Consider the following 18,961-nt stretch of genomic DNA (forward strand, 5'->3'; position numbering starts at 1 on the left):
CCCAGAAGGGGCCAACACACCCCTGCGGTCCCCAGGGTGGGCACATGACTCCGTACCCTGCCCCTCTCTGCAGGCACCGCCCCGGCAGCTCCCATTGCCATGGTTCCCCATTCCTGGCCAATGGGAACTGTGGGGGCAGTGTTTGCAGGCAGGAGCAGCGCACAGAGATGTGCCCCTCCCCCGGGCCGCAGAGGCATGCTGGCCACTTCCGGGCTGGGGTACGCAGGGAGCCTGCCTTAACAGCAGCCCCACTGCACCACTGGACTTTTAGTGGCCGGAGATCGCAATCGACTGGGAGAGTCTCCAGAATCGACCAGTCAATCGTGATCTACGGGTTGGTGACCACTGACCTACAGTCTTGTCCAATAAAAGCATTTCATTCTTACTCATGCACATAATGTCATTAACTCCAGATAGTGGGGACTGCTTACAAAAGCACATTTGCAGAATTAGGCCCTTATCAAGTAAAAAGTGTTTGTGTCATCCAGATACAATTAAAATTAAAATTTGAACAAAACTGTACATTAGATCACAGAAAGCCCTTGGAAGTATATGATGACAATGTTTTAGTGCAGGATATGGAAAAGAAAAAGAGTTTCCAAATTAGCCTGATAAGATCAAAAGCAGTAGCTGGCTCAGTAATTAAACAGGACCTTGTGTGGAATCTTTTTAGAGATACTTTTCTGTTACTGACAGCAGGGTCATCCATGTGTAGATCTTGGAATGCAAAGTGCAGCACTTACCCAAAGAATCAATGTAGGAAGCTTTAGCATGTGCTTTCTATAGTCTGTCTTAACCTGGCACCTAGGCCACATGAGGAAGTGGATTTTGTTTGCAGTCTAGCTTTTCTACAGACTTCCTTCCTATTGTGCTAAATTATGAGAGGTAATTTTATGCTGTCAACTATTTCCTAATGTAGATTGAGAAGTGACTGCCAAAGTCCCCATTAGGTCAGGAAGTCACAGACTAAGACCATGAATTTATCAAGCAGTGGTATTATTTTAGAAGACTTTTTGTTTTCTTTTTGAACTACATGAAAAAGACTTCCTTCCTCTCTACAGATGACCATTCCTGCCTTTGCTATAATTCTTGAGAGAGGGGGTGGAAAGGGAAATCAAAATTATTTTACTATCTTTGTTTTTGAAGAAGTTGACCTTTTTATAAGAATGACATCTATGCAGAGACATTTTTTATTCATTGGAATCAAGCCAGCACAGTTTATTTTGACACCAGTTCATATCCTTTCTGTGGAGTGAATAGATGAAATTCCACCCTCCGCAGATGGATTAGAGAATCTTTCCCAATCATGTTTGAGTTTTAATAAAAATTAGACACTGTTTTTATAGCTACTAATTTAATTCCTTTTGTTATCCCCAATCTGAAGGAACTCCAGTTTACTGTAATATTCTGCAGGTAACTGAAATTCCCCTATGACAAGTTAAATGCTAATGGTATTCATGCTCACCTTTTTATATCTTTGTCTTGACCAGGATTCTGTTGCTCTTTCAAGGCTAATCTCAGGGATCATACCATATAGCTGGATCAGCACCAGCCATTTTAGCTGAGGTTACAAAATAGTTTCCATTCTAATCTGTTCTTGGCTGCTCAGAACTGCAGACAAGTTAGCTTTGTAGTTAACTGCCCCATCCCCTGAGTTTTGCACCTAAGGTAGGTTTTACTGTTAATTAAAAATAAGTTGCATATTGCATGGCTGCTGGCTACATTATTAAAATATATGGCACAGAGATTAGAGAAATTGCCATATAAAAGTCTGAGTCAATAAATATATTCAAGATCATCAGGGGAATGAGAGGAGACTAAAGGAGATTGACTCGTTTAGTCTAGCAAAACAAAGGCTGAATGTGGCTGTGATTGCTCTCTATAAATACATCAGAGGATAAACATCATAAAGGTAGAAGAGCTATTTAAACTAAAGGACAATGTTCGCACAAGAAAAAATGGGTATATTCTGGCCATGAATAAATTTACACTGGAAAGTAGAAGATTTCTAACAGTCATGGAGCGAGCATCAGGTACAACTTTTCAGTATGAGTAGTGGGGGCAAACAACCTAATTAGTTTTAAGATGGCAGCTTGATTCATTTATAAATGGGCTTATATGATGGAGTTGCCTGCAATATTAGTGGACTGGACTCGGGGACCCAGGAGATCCCTTCCAGTTCTAAATTCCTATGTTGAATCCCTGTGACAAGGAGAAAAAGAAAAAAGAATGAAAACAAGTACAAGATCAACACAACATATGTGCCCCATAGACTGTACAACAATGTATTACATTAAATTGTACGATCTAAAAACAGTGTGTGATCATATAATTAAAGTCTATGTCATAATTCAAATACACGCGAAGGCAGAATTAAGGTTATGCATAGAAATTTAACTTTGTGATTTTCTAAATTTTTTGTGTTTAAACATGCAACCTTAATGTACTCTTAAAGTGAGACTGTCTCTTATCCAGTGTGCCTGTGCAAGGGATAAGTGAGTGTAATGAGCCCCTTTTCTTCACTGTGAAGGCTACACTTATCACAGGTAGCAGCATCAGAGAAAGAACAGCCTTTTCCGGGCTGTTACACCCTACACTGGGGAGTAGATGGGGCTTTGGCTACACCCCTTGCTCTTAAATGCACTGTCCAGCACAGCTAAGCTGACTCAAAGAGGGGAGCAATCTGTGCCAGGTATAGGGCTGGCATAGATCACTTCTCCCCCTTGGAGCAGGGGAACTAGGGAATAGATTATGAATCTGAGTCACAATCTGATCTCTGGTCTGCTTCTGGATCAATGCAGTTGCCCGCTGCCCCTTAAACAGGGCTTGTGACACCACCACAATTCATCCATTAATATAGTTTTTAATAGATGTTTTATATGAATCTGTCTCAGTTCTGTTGCAAGGATCCACCATTAAAATTAGCAAATTGTAATACGAACTATAATAAGAGTCTTAAATCATTAGGCTCTGTTCCAAGTTACAATAAGTAGTGCAATACAATGAGAATTCCAACAGAGCTACAACTAAGAAACAATGATGCATTAGATAGATGCTACTGCAGTTAAATCCATGAAGGTCTTAGTGAGTTTAGATGCCAGATGGGGCAGTGTCTCGCTGGAGGCAAAGATGATGCTAAAAAGTTGTTCTAACCTCAAATGGCCATATTTCAATCACTTCCTTTCTTATTTTTTTTTTAATGGAGATATCCCATCTCCTAGAACTGGAAGGGACCTTGAAAGGTCATCAAGTCCAGCCCCCTGCCTTCACTAGCAGGACCAAGTACTGATTTTGCCCCAGATCCCCAAGTGGCCCCCTCAAGGATTGAACTCACAACCCTGGGTTTAGCAGGCCAATGCTCAAACCACTGAGCTATCCCTCCCCCTCATTTGGAATCCCAGGTAAATGTAAAACAAAAACAAACAGAAAGCCCAAACAAATATAACATTCTCCACTAAAATATGAATGGATTTAAGAGGATGCAGCTGTCTTTAGAGATTAGACTATTCCAAACAGTGGAGCCATTTATTGTCTACAAAGATAAATCTTGCACTCTCAAATGAGCTGCTTAATGCTTCATGTACTGAGTCGGTACCAATGCATGTCATAAATCCTTGACGGGTTAGTAACCCACTTCTAGCTAACACTGGCTGCCACAGCATCTCTTTTCTCCTATGTGGTCAGCTTCAGGGAATTAGGGCAAATTTACATCGCTAATTAGAAACAGGTAGTTATTCAGCAATCAAGAGTAACATCCCAGAAGACTTGCCATGGTGTCCTCAGCTCCATTGCAACTGGGAATGTAATGTAAGTGGAATAATGAACTCAATGGTGAGGAGTGCAGTTATGTTACTAACAAGAAATGGATTGGCATATGTCAAGAATTTCTGCTATGAAGCAATGCACGTTCCCTCCCTTTAGGATGTGTTTATAACACAGCTAAGTTCAGTAAATCACCTAGGCCACATGGGGTTCACCTAAGGCTTCCAGAGAAACTAAAATGTGAGATGGTTTGAGCAAAAGACAATATGCAGAAAATAATGCATTTCTCTAAAATATAGTTGTCCAAATTCAGTCCTCAAGTGAGCAAGCACAATTCCTTTAAAAATGAAGCTTCAATTTGTCCCAGTATGTATATACCCTAAAACAGCTATTGTTTCTGAAGAAAGAAAAATAGACAACTAACAAAGTATGGGATGAAATACTGTTATGTATTAAAATCTGGCTAAGCAATAGGAAACAAAGAGTCCATAATGAATGTCAATTCCACAAAGTAGCTCAGGGATAAGAGTTCTTCAATATATTTAAGTGTTGGAAAATTAAATGGACAGTGAGGTGGAAAAATGTAACAGTAATACAATGGGCTCAGAAAGCTTGGGTTTAGGTTTTGGCAAAACATCAGTCAACATGGTTTGGTTTATAGGCTAGAGGAAGATGTGAAAGACCGTAATCCTTGTTAGGCAGACATAAAAAGAAAGGTATTACATTTATCTTATTTGAGTAGAGTTGTTTGAGGATTTATGCCATTCATGTGGTAAACTCCAGCGAGTTCTAAATTCCAGTATCAGACAGAAAGTGAATGAAAGAAGTGAAATAATAATCTATTAGAACACTCTGAAACATACCTTTGAAGTCATTGACACAGACGGGACAGTGAGAGTGAATGACACTCAGTGTAACGTGGCTGAGTTTAGTTAGGATTTATGCAAAAGATATCCATAGATCCGGATAAACATTTACCCCAAGGCTGGAAGAGTGAGTCAGAAACTCTGAAACAACTTTCACAACAATCAAAAACATACACAAACCTTTACAGAAGGTACACTCTGCCTGCCATCTACTGATGCAGAAGGCCATGATGTGACCTAGAGACCTCAGTTTAAGTATATAATCTCTACATCCCAGAACCACAACCCCAAATGGATGAGATTTATGCTTTCTTCTACAAGTTTGGCATAGGGAAGGAGTTGCAAAAAACACAACATACACAAATCCCATACCTCAACCATTTATTGAAAAATTGTTACAAAAGAGCATATTTAAAATACCGTCTCTCCCTAGAAAAATACAGGATTCCCTGGATAAGAAAGAACATCTGTGTCCTAATTCAGCTGCCATATTTCTTTGGCTACAAACAGGATTCTTTCAGTAACAGCAAGGCTTATTGTATTGTTTTGGTTTGTTTTTTTGCTACTGACAACTTTTTCCACAGCTACTACAGTACACTCTGCTGTGCACTTAATCAGTTCTATCAGTTTTATTTACTGATTTGTCACGGAAATGGTATTGCCTCAGTTAAATAGCTACCAGTTAAAGAGGTAAAGAAAATGTCTGCTAAGCATAGCTTGGGACCTCATCTGCCAGCTATGCAAACTTTAGTACTGTTGTTCTGTTTGCAAAAGAATAACCCTTCCTAGAAAAGCACACTGAAGCAAAATTCTGTTCTCACTCACATTGGTGTAAATCTAGAGACATTCCCTTGATGGTCCTGATGTTAGAACAGAATTTGGCCCTCTTTGCATATCAGCCAAGGCTACCAGACCTGCAGCCTCCTGGTTCTCACACCAAAACAATGATGCCTGGCACATTGTTGAATCCCCAAGGACAAACATGGAAGTGGCATAAGCAGTGGTAGGGCTGAAGGTGCTCAAAGGAGTACAAAAGGTTAGTATGGTGAGGCGTATGACTCTGTTGTCTCTTAACCTAGTAGTATCTCATTTATAACACTGATCATAGATTTGTCGCCATGTACGTACTATTTTAGTATCCTCCCAGGATCCTGAAAAAGCTTATAAAGTCCCCTTTGGTAAACACAAGTTTTGAGGAAAGCCTACTGAAAAGTTTTCTTGCTTTTGCGCTAAAGTTTGTATTTGTGCCTAGATAGTATGGTGACAGGCACACTATAACTGCATAAATTTAGATAAGGATTTAAGTGAACTCTACTGTGTTCCCTTCTTACAAGGAACACGTAATATCCTAAAACAGAAGAACAGCCCAGAAAAATGGTTTGCTGTGAAAAGTTCATTACAACTACAGTTTGGAAATAAGCATTGTTTGTGCTTTCCATTACTTTCGGTAGCAGAGATAAATCTATAGAGATTAGGGGGTGTGAAACTTGGGAATCTGTGTGTTCAGAATTAAAACCAAACTAATTTGAGCCAAACTCCTGAAGGAGTCAGTGAAAAACAGAAAGTCCATTCACAGCACAATCGTTTCAAACTGCCCTTATTGGCATTTATGTCAATATGCTGTCATATGGAACCTCAGTGAAATAACAGTGAAACAGCACAAAGAATTTGATTCTGTGGATTATTGCAGAGTTTCAGTTTTGTTTCCAATGAGATCTGTTTACTGGAAATGTCCATACTCTTACACAAAACAAATGGAGCAGCCCAAGTAAACAAAAACCAAAAAAAAGGTATGCCCAACATTCAAAGTGAGACTGAGGGTGTAAAAGATTAATTCTAGTTCTAGAGAGAGACCAGTTTTAGCTGTATTCTCTATTTTAAGTACAGGGGATATTGCGGGAGCTAGTAATATATCTAGTCTGGAATGAATATTTTAAGCATGCCCACTGTATGTGCTTATGTTGCATACTGACTCTTTTTTTAATTTTGGTTGTTTTCATCCCATGGAAATGAGAAGTGACTTTGGAGGGGAAAGGAGTCAGTTACTGGAATAATACTAGTCAAATAAGTCATCCCTGGTCTGAATCGGAAAGATGTGTTTAAAATAATTTATAGGTTGCCTTTCACACCTGAGGTTCTTCCATGCTGCTCCTTAACCTTATCCATATTGTTCTCTGTTGACATGATGACCCAAGGATGATGGTAGCTTCAAGCTTATCTTCTCTTTTCAGTTTAGGTGCAGTGTGTTTGTTGCATCCAGGACTGTACTGTGTGTTAGGATATAGATATTCAGGGCCTATCTTTAAGAATTTAGATGTATTCTTATCACTTAGCTAGTTATAGAGGTATAAAAGAAGAATCAAAATCACTGTCTGTCTGTGTAAGGCCCTTCTCTTACTGTGACAGTCTGAGGCCTGGTTCTTAGGCTAAGGCCTTCGGCTAAGCAGCAGAGGCCAGCCATAAACTGGGAAGCGTATGGTCACATCCTCACATTCCAAACAAGTCACATTGAAATAAGGTGCTATTGGACTGTTAGGAATACAATCCTGTCCTGATATTCCTATCACCTCCAGAGAAAGGGAAGAGCCTAGAAGATGTAAAAGGAAACTTAGTTTGATAGCATCCTGTCTGGCAAGAACTCACTTATCAATAGCTGGGATGTGAAATCCTCATTTCTGTATTGTTCTATCACTGTAGTCTCCACTTCCCTATTGTTTGTCTGTATAATCTCTGTCTGGTTCTGTGATTGTTTCTGTCTGCTGTATAATTAATTTTGTTGGGTGTAAACCAATTAAGGTGGTGGGATATAATTGGTTAAATAACCATGTTACAGTACGTTAGGATTGGTTAGTTAAATTTCAGTAAAATAATTGGTTAAGGTATATCTAAGCAGAACTCAAGTTTTACTATATAGTCTGCAGTCAATCAGGAAGTAAGGGGGGAATGGGAACAGGGACTGGGGGTGGGGGAATTGGGATCATGTTTTGCTAAGGGGCGGGATAGGAACAGGGAATGGGAACAGGAACAGTGACACAGTCAAGGCTCTGTGCTGTCAGAGTTGGGAAGGAGGACACTAAGGAAGGAAACTGGAATCATGCTTGCTGAAAGTTCACCCCAATAAACATCGAATTGTTTGCACCTTCGGACTTCGGGTATTGTTGCTCTCTGTTCATGCGAGAAGGACCAGGGAAGTGAGAGGGTGAAGGAATAAGCCCCCTAACACAGTAATTGTAAACACAGAAGAGAGAAAATGTCAGTTCTCAATTCAGCCTGCGAGACTGTTACTTATTTCAAATGGAAAGCTGTGGGTTTAACTGGATTTTCATCTCTACTGCTTAATCAAAGTCTCTATTTTTATGGAAAAGATTTCTTTTAATCTCAGCCTATTTACATGGACCAGCTAGGGTGGTATGGGTGTAAGTGAAAGCAGAATTTGACCCCATAATTTTGTGAGAAAAGTAATTCAGAGACAATATGAACAAGAAGTGCCTGTCTGTTTGTTCTACCAGATAATGCTTATTTTCTAATAGTAAAGTAGGGTAATCTTAGTGGGAAATTGCTGGTTTTGCATACAGGGTCCTCTGTTTACAGTTTGAATGAGATTACAGAAGCCAGCTGCTTCTTTGCCATTAAACAAATGAAATGTCCAATATCTGTGACACAGTGACAATCCTAGTGCTTCATTACCACGCTTGGCTTCTTTCATTTGATACTGTTGGATACATATTCAAAGCATCTCTGGCTTGGGGACAAGGAAAACATGGCCTACCAGTAATGTAGAACAAAAACCTGTCCACCTTTGAGCCAACTCCAATTTGGCATCTTGGAAACAGGCTTGCAAAAGTGATAAAATCATATAATATTTGGATTCCATTCAAGGTTTTACATTTAATTGCACTTTAAGCAGAACCATGTGTATGAATTACTGAAAAGAACAGAGTGAAATATTTGTTTATGGGCAGTTTGCATGCACTTCTCCCCCCCCCCCCCAAACTTTACAATCTTCTTTTTCTATTAACTTTTGAAATGTATACTATGCAAGACATGAATATAAACAAGAATGATAAATGTTAGGCTAGTCAGTAGAAAAAGACACTTGTCATACCATCAGATTATTACAGAGAATGTATATTCATGAGAAGCCTATAGTACCATATTGCAGTAAAATACTGAATAGAACTAAATTGTTACACGCTGTCTGGTTTTTGCATGTGCCAAAAATACTAAAATAACAAATTTTCAGACTAAAAGATACCAACTCGTCAATTTCCCAAAGAACATCCAAACTTTAACGTAGCTGGTCCATCATTATTCTGTACAGTCCTTCATTTCAAAATCTGCTTGCTCATCCCATATTCTAGTCTTTTATACTTATGAGCAAGTATCTTCTGTGTGGTTCATGCTCTTCCCAATTACCTGAACTTCTTGTAGCTTGATTCTCCTCTCATTTATATCACATTTACAGCAGTGTAACTAACAGGCCAGATTCTCAACTGGTGTAAATCAGCATAGCTCCATTGACTGTGGTGGCACTAAGCCAGTTTACACCTGCTGAGGATCCAGCCCATCAACTTCCATGGAATTACATCAGATATATACCTCTGTATAAGAGAAGAAAGTCAGTCTCATTATAAAATATGTGCAGTTGCAGAAAGGCCCATAAGGATATTCTGACTATCAGCATATTCACAAAGATTGCATCTCTGATTTTGCTCCTACTTATATCAGTTTTACAATGGGATAAGTCCATTGACTTTACTGGAGTTACTGTTGGTTTATGTTGATGTGAAAGCTGACGCTCCCCTTGAATGTCTGATCATAAACCAATGCCTGATTTCACTTAAATATGTTTTGTTGTTAAGGCATATGGTCAAGATGTGAAGTTCAGATCCACTTCAAGGTTTGAGTTCCAAGGTGTGCATCTGGAGTTTTGGTTTGACCCACTGTACAGATAGGGGGTCATTTGCACAGTTTGCACCCAAATTCAGCTCTGGATTTCAACACCACAAAATTGTGTGTGGAGGTGGGTCACATGCACAGTTTTCATTCACAACCATTTCTAGAATCCACCTTTGTAATTAAAACAAGATCGTATTTGGCACCCAAGCAGTGTGCACTGACTGCAAAATATAATCTTATTACGAGCAGACTGACATTATGACCTCTTCCAACATCAGCTCCTCATGCCCACAGAAAAACAAGATGAATTACCTTTTGTGATGTTTATTGCTAGCTAAAATTACATTATTTTTATTAATTCTGTACTGACCATGTGATTTTTGAAAGCCCGCAGCATGAATAAATGGCTCCATATTATTCCATATGTAGCATATCTTAAATCTTCCAATATATTGCTAAAGTTAGCTTAATGTCATATTATGGAGTCAATTTCTTAGGTTATAACTCAGTTTTTATTCACTCCTTACTAAAGTAAACCTCTCACTGAAAGAGTCAATGAGAATTTTACATAAGAATTGTGTAAAAACTGAATGACAACTAGAACTGGGCAAATAAACAATATTTTGGTTTGCTGCCTGTTATGGAAAAAAAATTGGAGTTCAGGTCAAACCAAAAACAACATTTTTCTGAATTTTTGATTAATTAAAAAAGTTGGAAAAGATTTGTTTCAGATCAAGCAAGGTGTTTTGTTTGACCCCAGACTGACTTCTATTTTCAGACATATTTAATCTTTATAAAAGCAAAGGAAACGAAAGGCTAGATGCACAAAACTGAGGAGGAGGAAGCGGTGGGCGTGACTATTGTATTCCCAATATCCCATTCCACTTGTACAAAATTCTTGAACAGTACTCATTTCAATATTTCCCCTTTTTTTTCTTTTTTTCATTTTGACTGAAACAATTCACTGAAGTCAACATGAGTATGAGAAATGCTTCAGTCGAACCAACCCTGCATTTTTCAGCAAAAAAAGTTTCTAACAAAATATTTTGCCTAGGTCTAATGATGACTTCAGGATTTGTTCCATGATGTATTTTCATAATTGTCACAATTCAGGGAAATTTAGGGGCTATTATGTAGCATGAAGAATTCCATAATTATATGTAGAAAGAATAGGTGAGGTTTGAAATCCATTGAATGTTACATTTTTTTAAGCAATGCCAGTTTGATCAAGTACAATAAACTGAACCAGAAGCATGTGGGATTCTGGAAGCTATCATCAGAAGAAGTTTAATTACTCTATGGAAAGACCGAAATATAATTGAATTTTCAACCTTGTTTGTAAATGCCATTTCTATAATGATTAATCAGGAACAGGATAATGGGTAGTACCGAGCCCAACAGATAAGAAACAATTGAATTAACCCTGTGTGTTCAACCAAACCCCATGCATTGTCCAAGGCCTAACTTAAACTTGAAGGGTTTGATTCTTCCAAGTCCTTGTGCAATGCACAAAACAGAGTACAGACTTGTTGCCCTCCAGTGCCTCTCCCTGGTTTCTATACATCAGGGGTGGCCAACCTGTGGCTCCGGAGCCACATGCGGCTCTTCAGAAGTTAATATGCAGCTCCTTGTATAGGCACCGACTCTGGGGCTGGAGCTACAGGCTCCAACTTTCCAATGTGCCGGGGGTGCTCACTGATCGACCCCTGGTTCTGCCACAGGCCCTGCCCCCACTCCACCCCTTCCCGCCCCCTCCCCTGAGCCTGCCGTGCCCTCGTTCCTTCCCCTCCCCTCCAGAGCCTCCTGCACGCCACGAAACAGCTGATGGGGAGGGAGGGCAGGAGAGGCCCTGATTGGTGGGGCTGCTGGTGGGTGGGAAGCGCTGGGAGCAGGGTGGGGAGCTGATGGAGGGCTGCTGACGTATTACTGTGGCTCTTTGGCAATGTACATTGGTAAATTCTGGCTCCCTCTCAGGCTCAGGTTGGCCACCCCTGCTATGCAGGGTTAAAAAAAAAGTGAGCTTTTTGTGAGGTGAAGTGGCCTTAGGCATGATCATCAGCATGTAAATTAAGTGCTTTGTTATGGGCTGCCCTCACTGGCTTCAAGGCAGGTGTAATGTGGTGGCAGCCAGCAGTGCTTTCATTAATGCAGGATCGGATTCCCTTGTGCTTCTTTTGTTCAGTTCATCACTGTTTGCCTGTGCATGGATGTGGAACACGCCACATCTGTGCAAGATCTAGCCAGAAGAGGCTTTCTCAACCATTGAGGTGGTCAGAATTTTTTGACCTGAGTGTTTTTTTTTTAATGGGAAAATGGCCTTTTCTTGAAAATGAAAAAGTTTGAAAAAAAAAAAGTTGATTTTTTTTAAATTCCATTTTTCATTAATTTTACTATGTTTTAAATTGAAATCTTTATTGAAGACATTATTGTAACTCATCAAAATGGTTGTAAATTGTTTGATAATGGTCTTGATAACAATTTTGCTACAAAAATTAAAAATTTAGAAAAAATGAATAACGTCAGTTTCAAACCCTACAAAATAGAAATAACTTTGACATTTCAATTTTCGGTGTGATTTTTAATTTTTTTTTTTGTGACTACCACTACATAAAGCTTAGTTAGCCAGTTAGAGTGGATAACTAAAAGAAAGCCATACCCCACCATATAATGTTAAAAAGTGGCATTTAACCTTAGCAGAAGTGAAAGCAAAATCAAATTGTGAGGAAATAGGCCTGATTCTTCATTAAGCGGGCAATGGTGAGAATAGAACTATGTTTCCTACTTCTGAGACTCCAAATGGACTTCATTCTTCTCTCCAGTATAAAACAGGAGAGAATGCCACTGAGTTACACTGGGATAAGTTAGAGAAGAATAAGGCATAATATCTACCTTTTATTTGTTTTAGACCACATCTAATATTATTTCAGTAACATTATTGGCCCAGATTTGCCCTCTGAAACCCAGCAGATGGGGAGACTTCTCTTCTTTGCCAAATGTGCCCAGGTCTCAGTCCTGAGGCAGAGTAGGCCCACTGCTAGATTAGTGGTACCAGAAATGACAGGTGGCAGAGGTCACATGGAGGTTAATAAGTTCTCTAACCTGAGCAATTCAGACCTAGGGAAAGTTGGACTGACGAGGTAAAAAAGAAAAGGCAACATTTCCAAATCCATGGCTGGGCTAACCAACCCTGCAAGCCAAGGGTTTAGAAAAGAAGGAAATAACATGGTAGTATCCAGTGTCTTAGAGGTCTTTCATTTCTAACCTGCCTGCTGCATCTTGAGCTAAGACTACCCAACTACCATAGGGTGCAGGCTCAGGTAAGCAGACCTTGCCTATTAATTTACAAGCTAAGGGTTTCAAATCTTAACAGACCTCTTGAGGCAGCCCCTCTGTTGACACTAGAAGAAGTTCTTTCCCTCTAATTGCCAAACTCGTTGCCAACAAACCAAAATTTGGGGTTGAAATGGGGGAAAGGGTAAACACCCACAAAAAGACCTACAGTGTGTGCCAGAAGGGCTAAAATTGTATTTCAACCGTTCCAGGGTAAAGGGTTCCCTCCTTCACTAATAAGTCTACAGAGTTATACCTCTCTGACATAAAAGGAGATAAGAGAGAGCATAGAGCTTTCTGCTTTAGAATTAACGCCAAGCAGAAACTCTCAGATGGGCTGAATATGTCTCATATTTGTATTCCCCAAGTGACTGGAGGATTATGTCCAGTTTTGAACCTAAAGCCCTTAAACCTCTTTAGAAATGCCAAGCCATTTCATCAGGACAGCCTCAAAGCCTTTAAAATCATGGAGTAAAATCCTGGCCCCATTGAAGACAAGGGGAGTTTTGCCATTGACTGTAATGGAACTATGACTTCACCCAAGGTTTACAAAGGAAATTTTCTAGGGAAAACAGATCTGAGCAAATTGAGAAAAGTTTTACTTAGCTTTCCCATGTCTCCCAACTACAGGAAACTTGTAAACTTTTCCTGAAAAGCAGCACTATGTCAAGGAGCCAGACCAGCTACTCACCCCCTAAAATCCAGAGAAGTGAAAATATGTATTTACTTAGATAATAATTTAATTGCATCAGTCAGAAGAGCTCCTAAAACTTCTATAATGGCCACAGTCCTCTTTGAAGAGAATTTGGGTTTCTTGAAAATATAGAAAAGTCTACATTAATCACATCTCCCATTTAGGCTTTCTGTGATTCGTGGGATTTCCTTCATCAAAAATTGATCCATAACGAATAAGTACCAGGAGTTAATGGTTGCTCCCTCCATCTCCCAGAGGCAATTAGAAAAGCTACTCCAACAGCTCCACTCCCTGCCTTCCCTCTGGGCATTCTCTACTAAATATGTATCCATAGGTGCTTACTGGTTGCAAGGCTAAGGGTAAACAACTGGGAAGTGTTTCCCTTTTGCAGGTCTCCGACATCACGGAAGGGGAACTCAGTGTTTTTAGCACTCCACCGCTTTCTAGGCCCACATTGCACAGATCCTCAGGAGACATGTCTCAAAGTCGTGGCTTCATGTTTCTCATCGCAGGGTCAGTGGGCCATGGAACTTGTCAGAGGCCCCTCTTTGCAGCTTATTGCTACTATTAGCACAAATTGTGCATATTAACATAGATTATAGCTACTTTGTGTTCTGGAAAAGTCTCATTTCAGGGCTTCCATATATATGTTTTTTCAGACATCAGTGCAGTAGTGTCCTATATCCCCAAACTAGGGGGAACCAATTGAACAATGGGGAAGTTCTGCCAGAGCATAAGACACTCCAACTGCTAAACACATTAGATGGACATAGAATATAGGGCCAGTGCTTGGTTCATGGGGACAGATGACCTGGACATATTCCTTAAATTGTGTTTACTGTTTGGAGTGGGTAGGGAGCCCGTGGCACTGGATCTGACATTCTTGAAATTGCCATACACAGCTGCAGCGGGAAAAGATGATTTCTTGGTTCCCCCAGAGAAACTCACAATTTCTTATATTTGTTTTCCCTTTTCCCCTATACTTGACAAAGATCTGTCAGAGGTGATAAATGATGGCCCAGATTGGTGCCTCTTGATCTGCTCACTGGGTGAAGTTCACCCCATGGCTTCATTCTGAAACCCCCATAATCCTAGGGAAGTTAAGCAGAGTGACCCAGGAGCAGAAGGTCAGCTCTTCAGTCAAAGACTCTCCGCTGATTGCATATCTGCTCGCAGTGATTCCTTGCAAACTGCAGGATTTATGGAGCACACTGTTAAATTCCTGCTTTCAAGTTGGTAGGGACTTTGTTGTGTAGGCAGAAATCAAATGCAGGGGATTAATATTCCTTTTCAGGATTCAAGTCTCTAATCAATGACTATTGAGGACTCTGTTCAAGCTACTGTGATGCTCCTTAAGATGCGAGACTCTAGACACCTCTAAAGAGTCCTGCTTTGTGCACTAATGACTGCTAGATAGATGCCTAAACAGCGGTGTGTGCATGTTAATCAGACATTTTTGTATGTGCAATGGAGGCATATATTTCCATACACATCTTACTGAAAATCAGGCTTTGAAGGAATACAAGTTTCTTTTGTTGAGGACAACCAAAACTGACTGTAATCCTACTCTGCTTTGTCTGGTCAGAGACTGGCAGAAGTTAGTATATCCTCCTGCTTATATAAATACAGTGAAAAGGCTATAGACATTGTTAGTACAAACACTGGGCCTGAAACTCCTCCAACTGAGGTTAATTTGGACACTGCAAAATCAAGAGCTTTAATGTTTTTTTCAGAAGAATGATAGAGTAAGCAGCTAGCTCTGCTTTGATAGTAAGGCAGACCCAGCTAACATACCTGCAGTTGTGTGACCTGTCCTCTAGTCTCCTGTGCACACGCAGCATGCACTCAGTAGTCTACTAGTTTCAATTAGCCCTCCAAAGATTGTTGCACCCTGACCATTCTGGGCTACTCCACAGTGCCTCACAGACCCTCTTCTCATCTGTTACTGTCCACACCCTCCATCTACCCACCCACCATGCATACTTCACAATTAGAATCTCACACACACACACACACACACACACACACACACACACACACACACAGTAAACAGAGTTAGATTCATATATCACTACCACTATCCTGTCTCTGATTTCTCCTTAGAAGGATTTTAAGGAATTTATCAGTAGGCATTAGTACTGAGGGCAAATGAACCTCTGCAAAATATGAAATGAGGGCATTTTACAGAGAACTGAAAGAAAATGATTTGGCTGTTTTCCCCCCAGGGCAATAGCTCTTCTCTTTCATACTGCACTGATGTGCTTATGGATAATATCACCAAAAGATTTGCTCTGTTTAATCTTCTTTCCAGATTAATACAATCGATAAAGAAGACGGTGATCAGGAGGAGGAGGAGGAAGATGGAATTTATGTGGCCATGCTGAGCTCAGCCCCTCACATTACCTCTCGTAAGTCATATTGTCTGAAAGGTTTCAGGTACCATGTCCTGATACTGTGTGGTATTAACTGAGAAATGGTGATATCTAGAGACTGTATGGGGACTGTATATACACACAAGAGGACAAAGTTATGGTTAAATGCTCAATCTTAACTTGCAGATTTCCTGACTTTTTAGCACTTAGCTGTGTGACCTAAGGGCTCAGGCATGCCTTTAAACACTGGTCCATGGGAGAATGTACCTTTTGCTACACACTCTTTCAAGGGGTGCAACATGCTTTTCCCTTGGAGGCCACCCAGATCCGCGGGCTGATGTGGAGAGTAGCAGATCCATTTCTCTCCACCCCTCCTGTGCTCTATCGGAGAGCAGCCCTTGTGCTAGAGGAGGGCAGTGCCTACAGTTGCCATTAGATCCTGCATGGAAGCACAATTGGGAAGCTCTTTTCAGCTTCCTCTTCGCACATCTGTACAAACATGGACCTGGCCCTTAATGTTTCAGTAATGTTGGCTGAGATTTGCAAAGGAACCTAAGGGAGTAAGGGAAGAGCTGCAGGTTTTTTTGCATTTAGCAATGACACTTATTCCACAGATCCATGATAACTGTGTAAGAAAGGCCAGCCCATATTCTGTTTGTATTTTACTGGATACTTGATACCTTCCCAGTTGTCTCACCTTCTGTATTAGATTGCTGCGCCTTAGAGGCTAAATTATGAGCCTCTTCCTCCAACACACCTAGACAGTGGGCAGCCATAATTTGACTTCAAGGGCTAGAAGTCTGGCTAGCACTGTTAGTGCTTACTGCCCTAGGTGGGGCATTACATTACCCTGCCCTGGATGTGGATATAAAAATGATGGTCCAGTTTGCAAATGAACTGAAGTACTGTACTCAGCACTAGGGACAAATCTTCATAACAGATCCTTCACGGAGAAACTAAATGGATTCTTTGCTTCAGTCTTCACGGCTGAGGATGTTAGGGAGATTCCCATACCTGAGCTGGCTTTTGTAGGTGACAAATCTGAGGAACTGTCACGGATTGAAGTGTCACGAGAGGAGGTTTTGGAATTAATTGATAAACTTAACATTAACAAGTCACCGGGACCAGATGGCATTCACCCAAGAGTTCTGAAAGAACTCAAATGTGAAGTTGCGGAACTGTTAACTAAGGTTTGTAACCTGTCCTTTAAATCGGCTTCTGTACCCAATGACTGGAAGTTAGCTAATGTAACGCCAATATTTAAAAAGGGCTCTAGAGGTGATCCCGGCAATTACAGACCGGTAAGTCTAACGTCTGTACCGGGCAAATTAGTTGAAACAATAGTTAAGAATAAAATTGTATGACACATAGAAAAACATAAACTGTTGAGCAATAGTCAACATGGTTTCTGTAAAGGGAAATCGTGTCTTACTAATCTATTAGAATTATTTGAAGGGGTCAACAAACATGTGGACAAGGGGGATCCAGTGGACATAGTGTACTTAGATTTCCAGAAAGCCTTTGACAAGGTCCCTCACCAAAGGCTCTTATGTAAATTAAGCTGCCATGGGATAAAAGGGAAGGTCCTTTCATGGATTGAGAACTGGTTAAAAGACAGGGAACAAAGGGTAGGAATTAATGGTAAATTCTCAGAATGGAGAGGGGTAACTAGTGGTGTTCCCCAAGGGTCAGTCCTCGGACCGATCCTATTCAACTTATTCATAAATGATCTGGAGAAAGGGGTAAACAGTGAGGTGGCAAAGTTTGCAGATGATACTAAACTGCTCAAGATAGTTAAGTCCAAAGCAGACTGTGAAGAACTTCAAAAAGATCTCACAAAACTAAGTGATTGGGCAACAAAATGGCAAATGAAATTTAATGTGGATAAATGTAAAGTAATGCACATTGGAAAAAATAACCCCAACTATACATACAATATGATGGGGGCTAATTTAGCTACAACAAGTCAGGAAAAAGATCTTGGGGTCATCGTGGATAGTTCTCTGAAAATGTCCACGCAGTGTGCAGAGGCGGTCAAAAAAGCAAACAGGATGTTAGGAATCATTAAAAAGGGGATAGAGAATAAGACTGAGAATATATTATTGCCCTTATATAAATCGATGGTACGCCCTCATCTCGAATACTGCGTACAGATGTGGTCTCCTCATCTCAAAAAAGATATACTGGCACTAGAAAAGGTTCAGAAAAGGGCAACTAAAATGATTAAGGGTTTGGAACGGGTCCCCTATGAGGAGAGATTAAAGAGGCTAGGACTGTTCAGCTTGGAAAAGAGGAGACTAAGGGGGGATATGATAGAGGTATATAAAATCGTGAGTGATGTGGAGAAAGTGGATAAGGAAAAGTTATTTACTTATTCCCATAATACAAGAACTAGGAGTCATCAAATGAAATTAATAGGCAGCAGGTTTAAAACAAATAAAAGGAAGTTCTTCTTCACGCAGCGCACAGTCAACTTGTGGAACTCCTTACCTGAGGAGGTTGTGAAGGCTAGGACTATAACAGAGTTTAAAAGAGAACTGGATAAATTCATGGTGATTAAGTCCATTAATGGCTATTAGCCAGGACGGGTAAGGAATGGTGTCCCTAGCCTCTGTCTGTCAGAGGGTGGAGATGGATGGCAGGAGAGAGATCACTTGACCATTGCCTGTTAGGTTCACTCCCTCTGGCGCACCTGGCATTGGCCACTGTCGGTAGACAGGATACTGGGCTAGATGGACCTTTGGTCTGACCCGGTACGGCCTTTCTTATGTTCTTATGTTCACAACTAAGGATCCTTTAATAAGGTGCAACAAAAGCTGCTTCTCCTTCTACTTCCCTTGGTACCTCTGGGGGCATTCTGTCTTGTACAGACGTAAAGCTTCCTTTCACACCTCTCACATACTACCGATGTTTTCTCCACCCACCCCCATTCCACTGACTCAGGGGACCATAATTTGGTCTTTTTTACAAAGAGAAAAAAATAGTGATGAATGGGTTTGTCTATTATATTTAGAAGCACTCATCTTTCCGTCATGCAT

General features: G+C 40.4%; 1 protein-coding gene across 1 annotated transcript in view; it reads left to right on the plus strand.

Annotated features, from left to right (window-relative positions):
• LOC112114849 (B-cell scaffold protein with ankyrin repeats) overlaps positions 1-18,961 on the plus strand; it is a 77,349-nt gene that overhangs the window by 33 nt on the left and 58,355 nt on the right. The window contains exon 2 of the mRNA XM_029913505.1: positions 15,863-15,959. Coding sequence (XP_029769365.1) covers positions 15,863-15,959 — 97 coding nt within the window. The remainder of the gene's footprint in view (positions 1-15,862; positions 15,960-18,961) is intronic.

Source organism: Terrapene carolina, unplaced genomic scaffold, assembly GCF_002925995.2.
Source record: "Terrapene carolina triunguis isolate 2854851 unplaced genomic scaffold, T_m_triunguis-2.0 Scaffold706, whole genome shotgun sequence".
NCBI lineage: Eukaryota > Metazoa > Chordata > Testudines > Emydidae > Terrapene > Terrapene triunguis.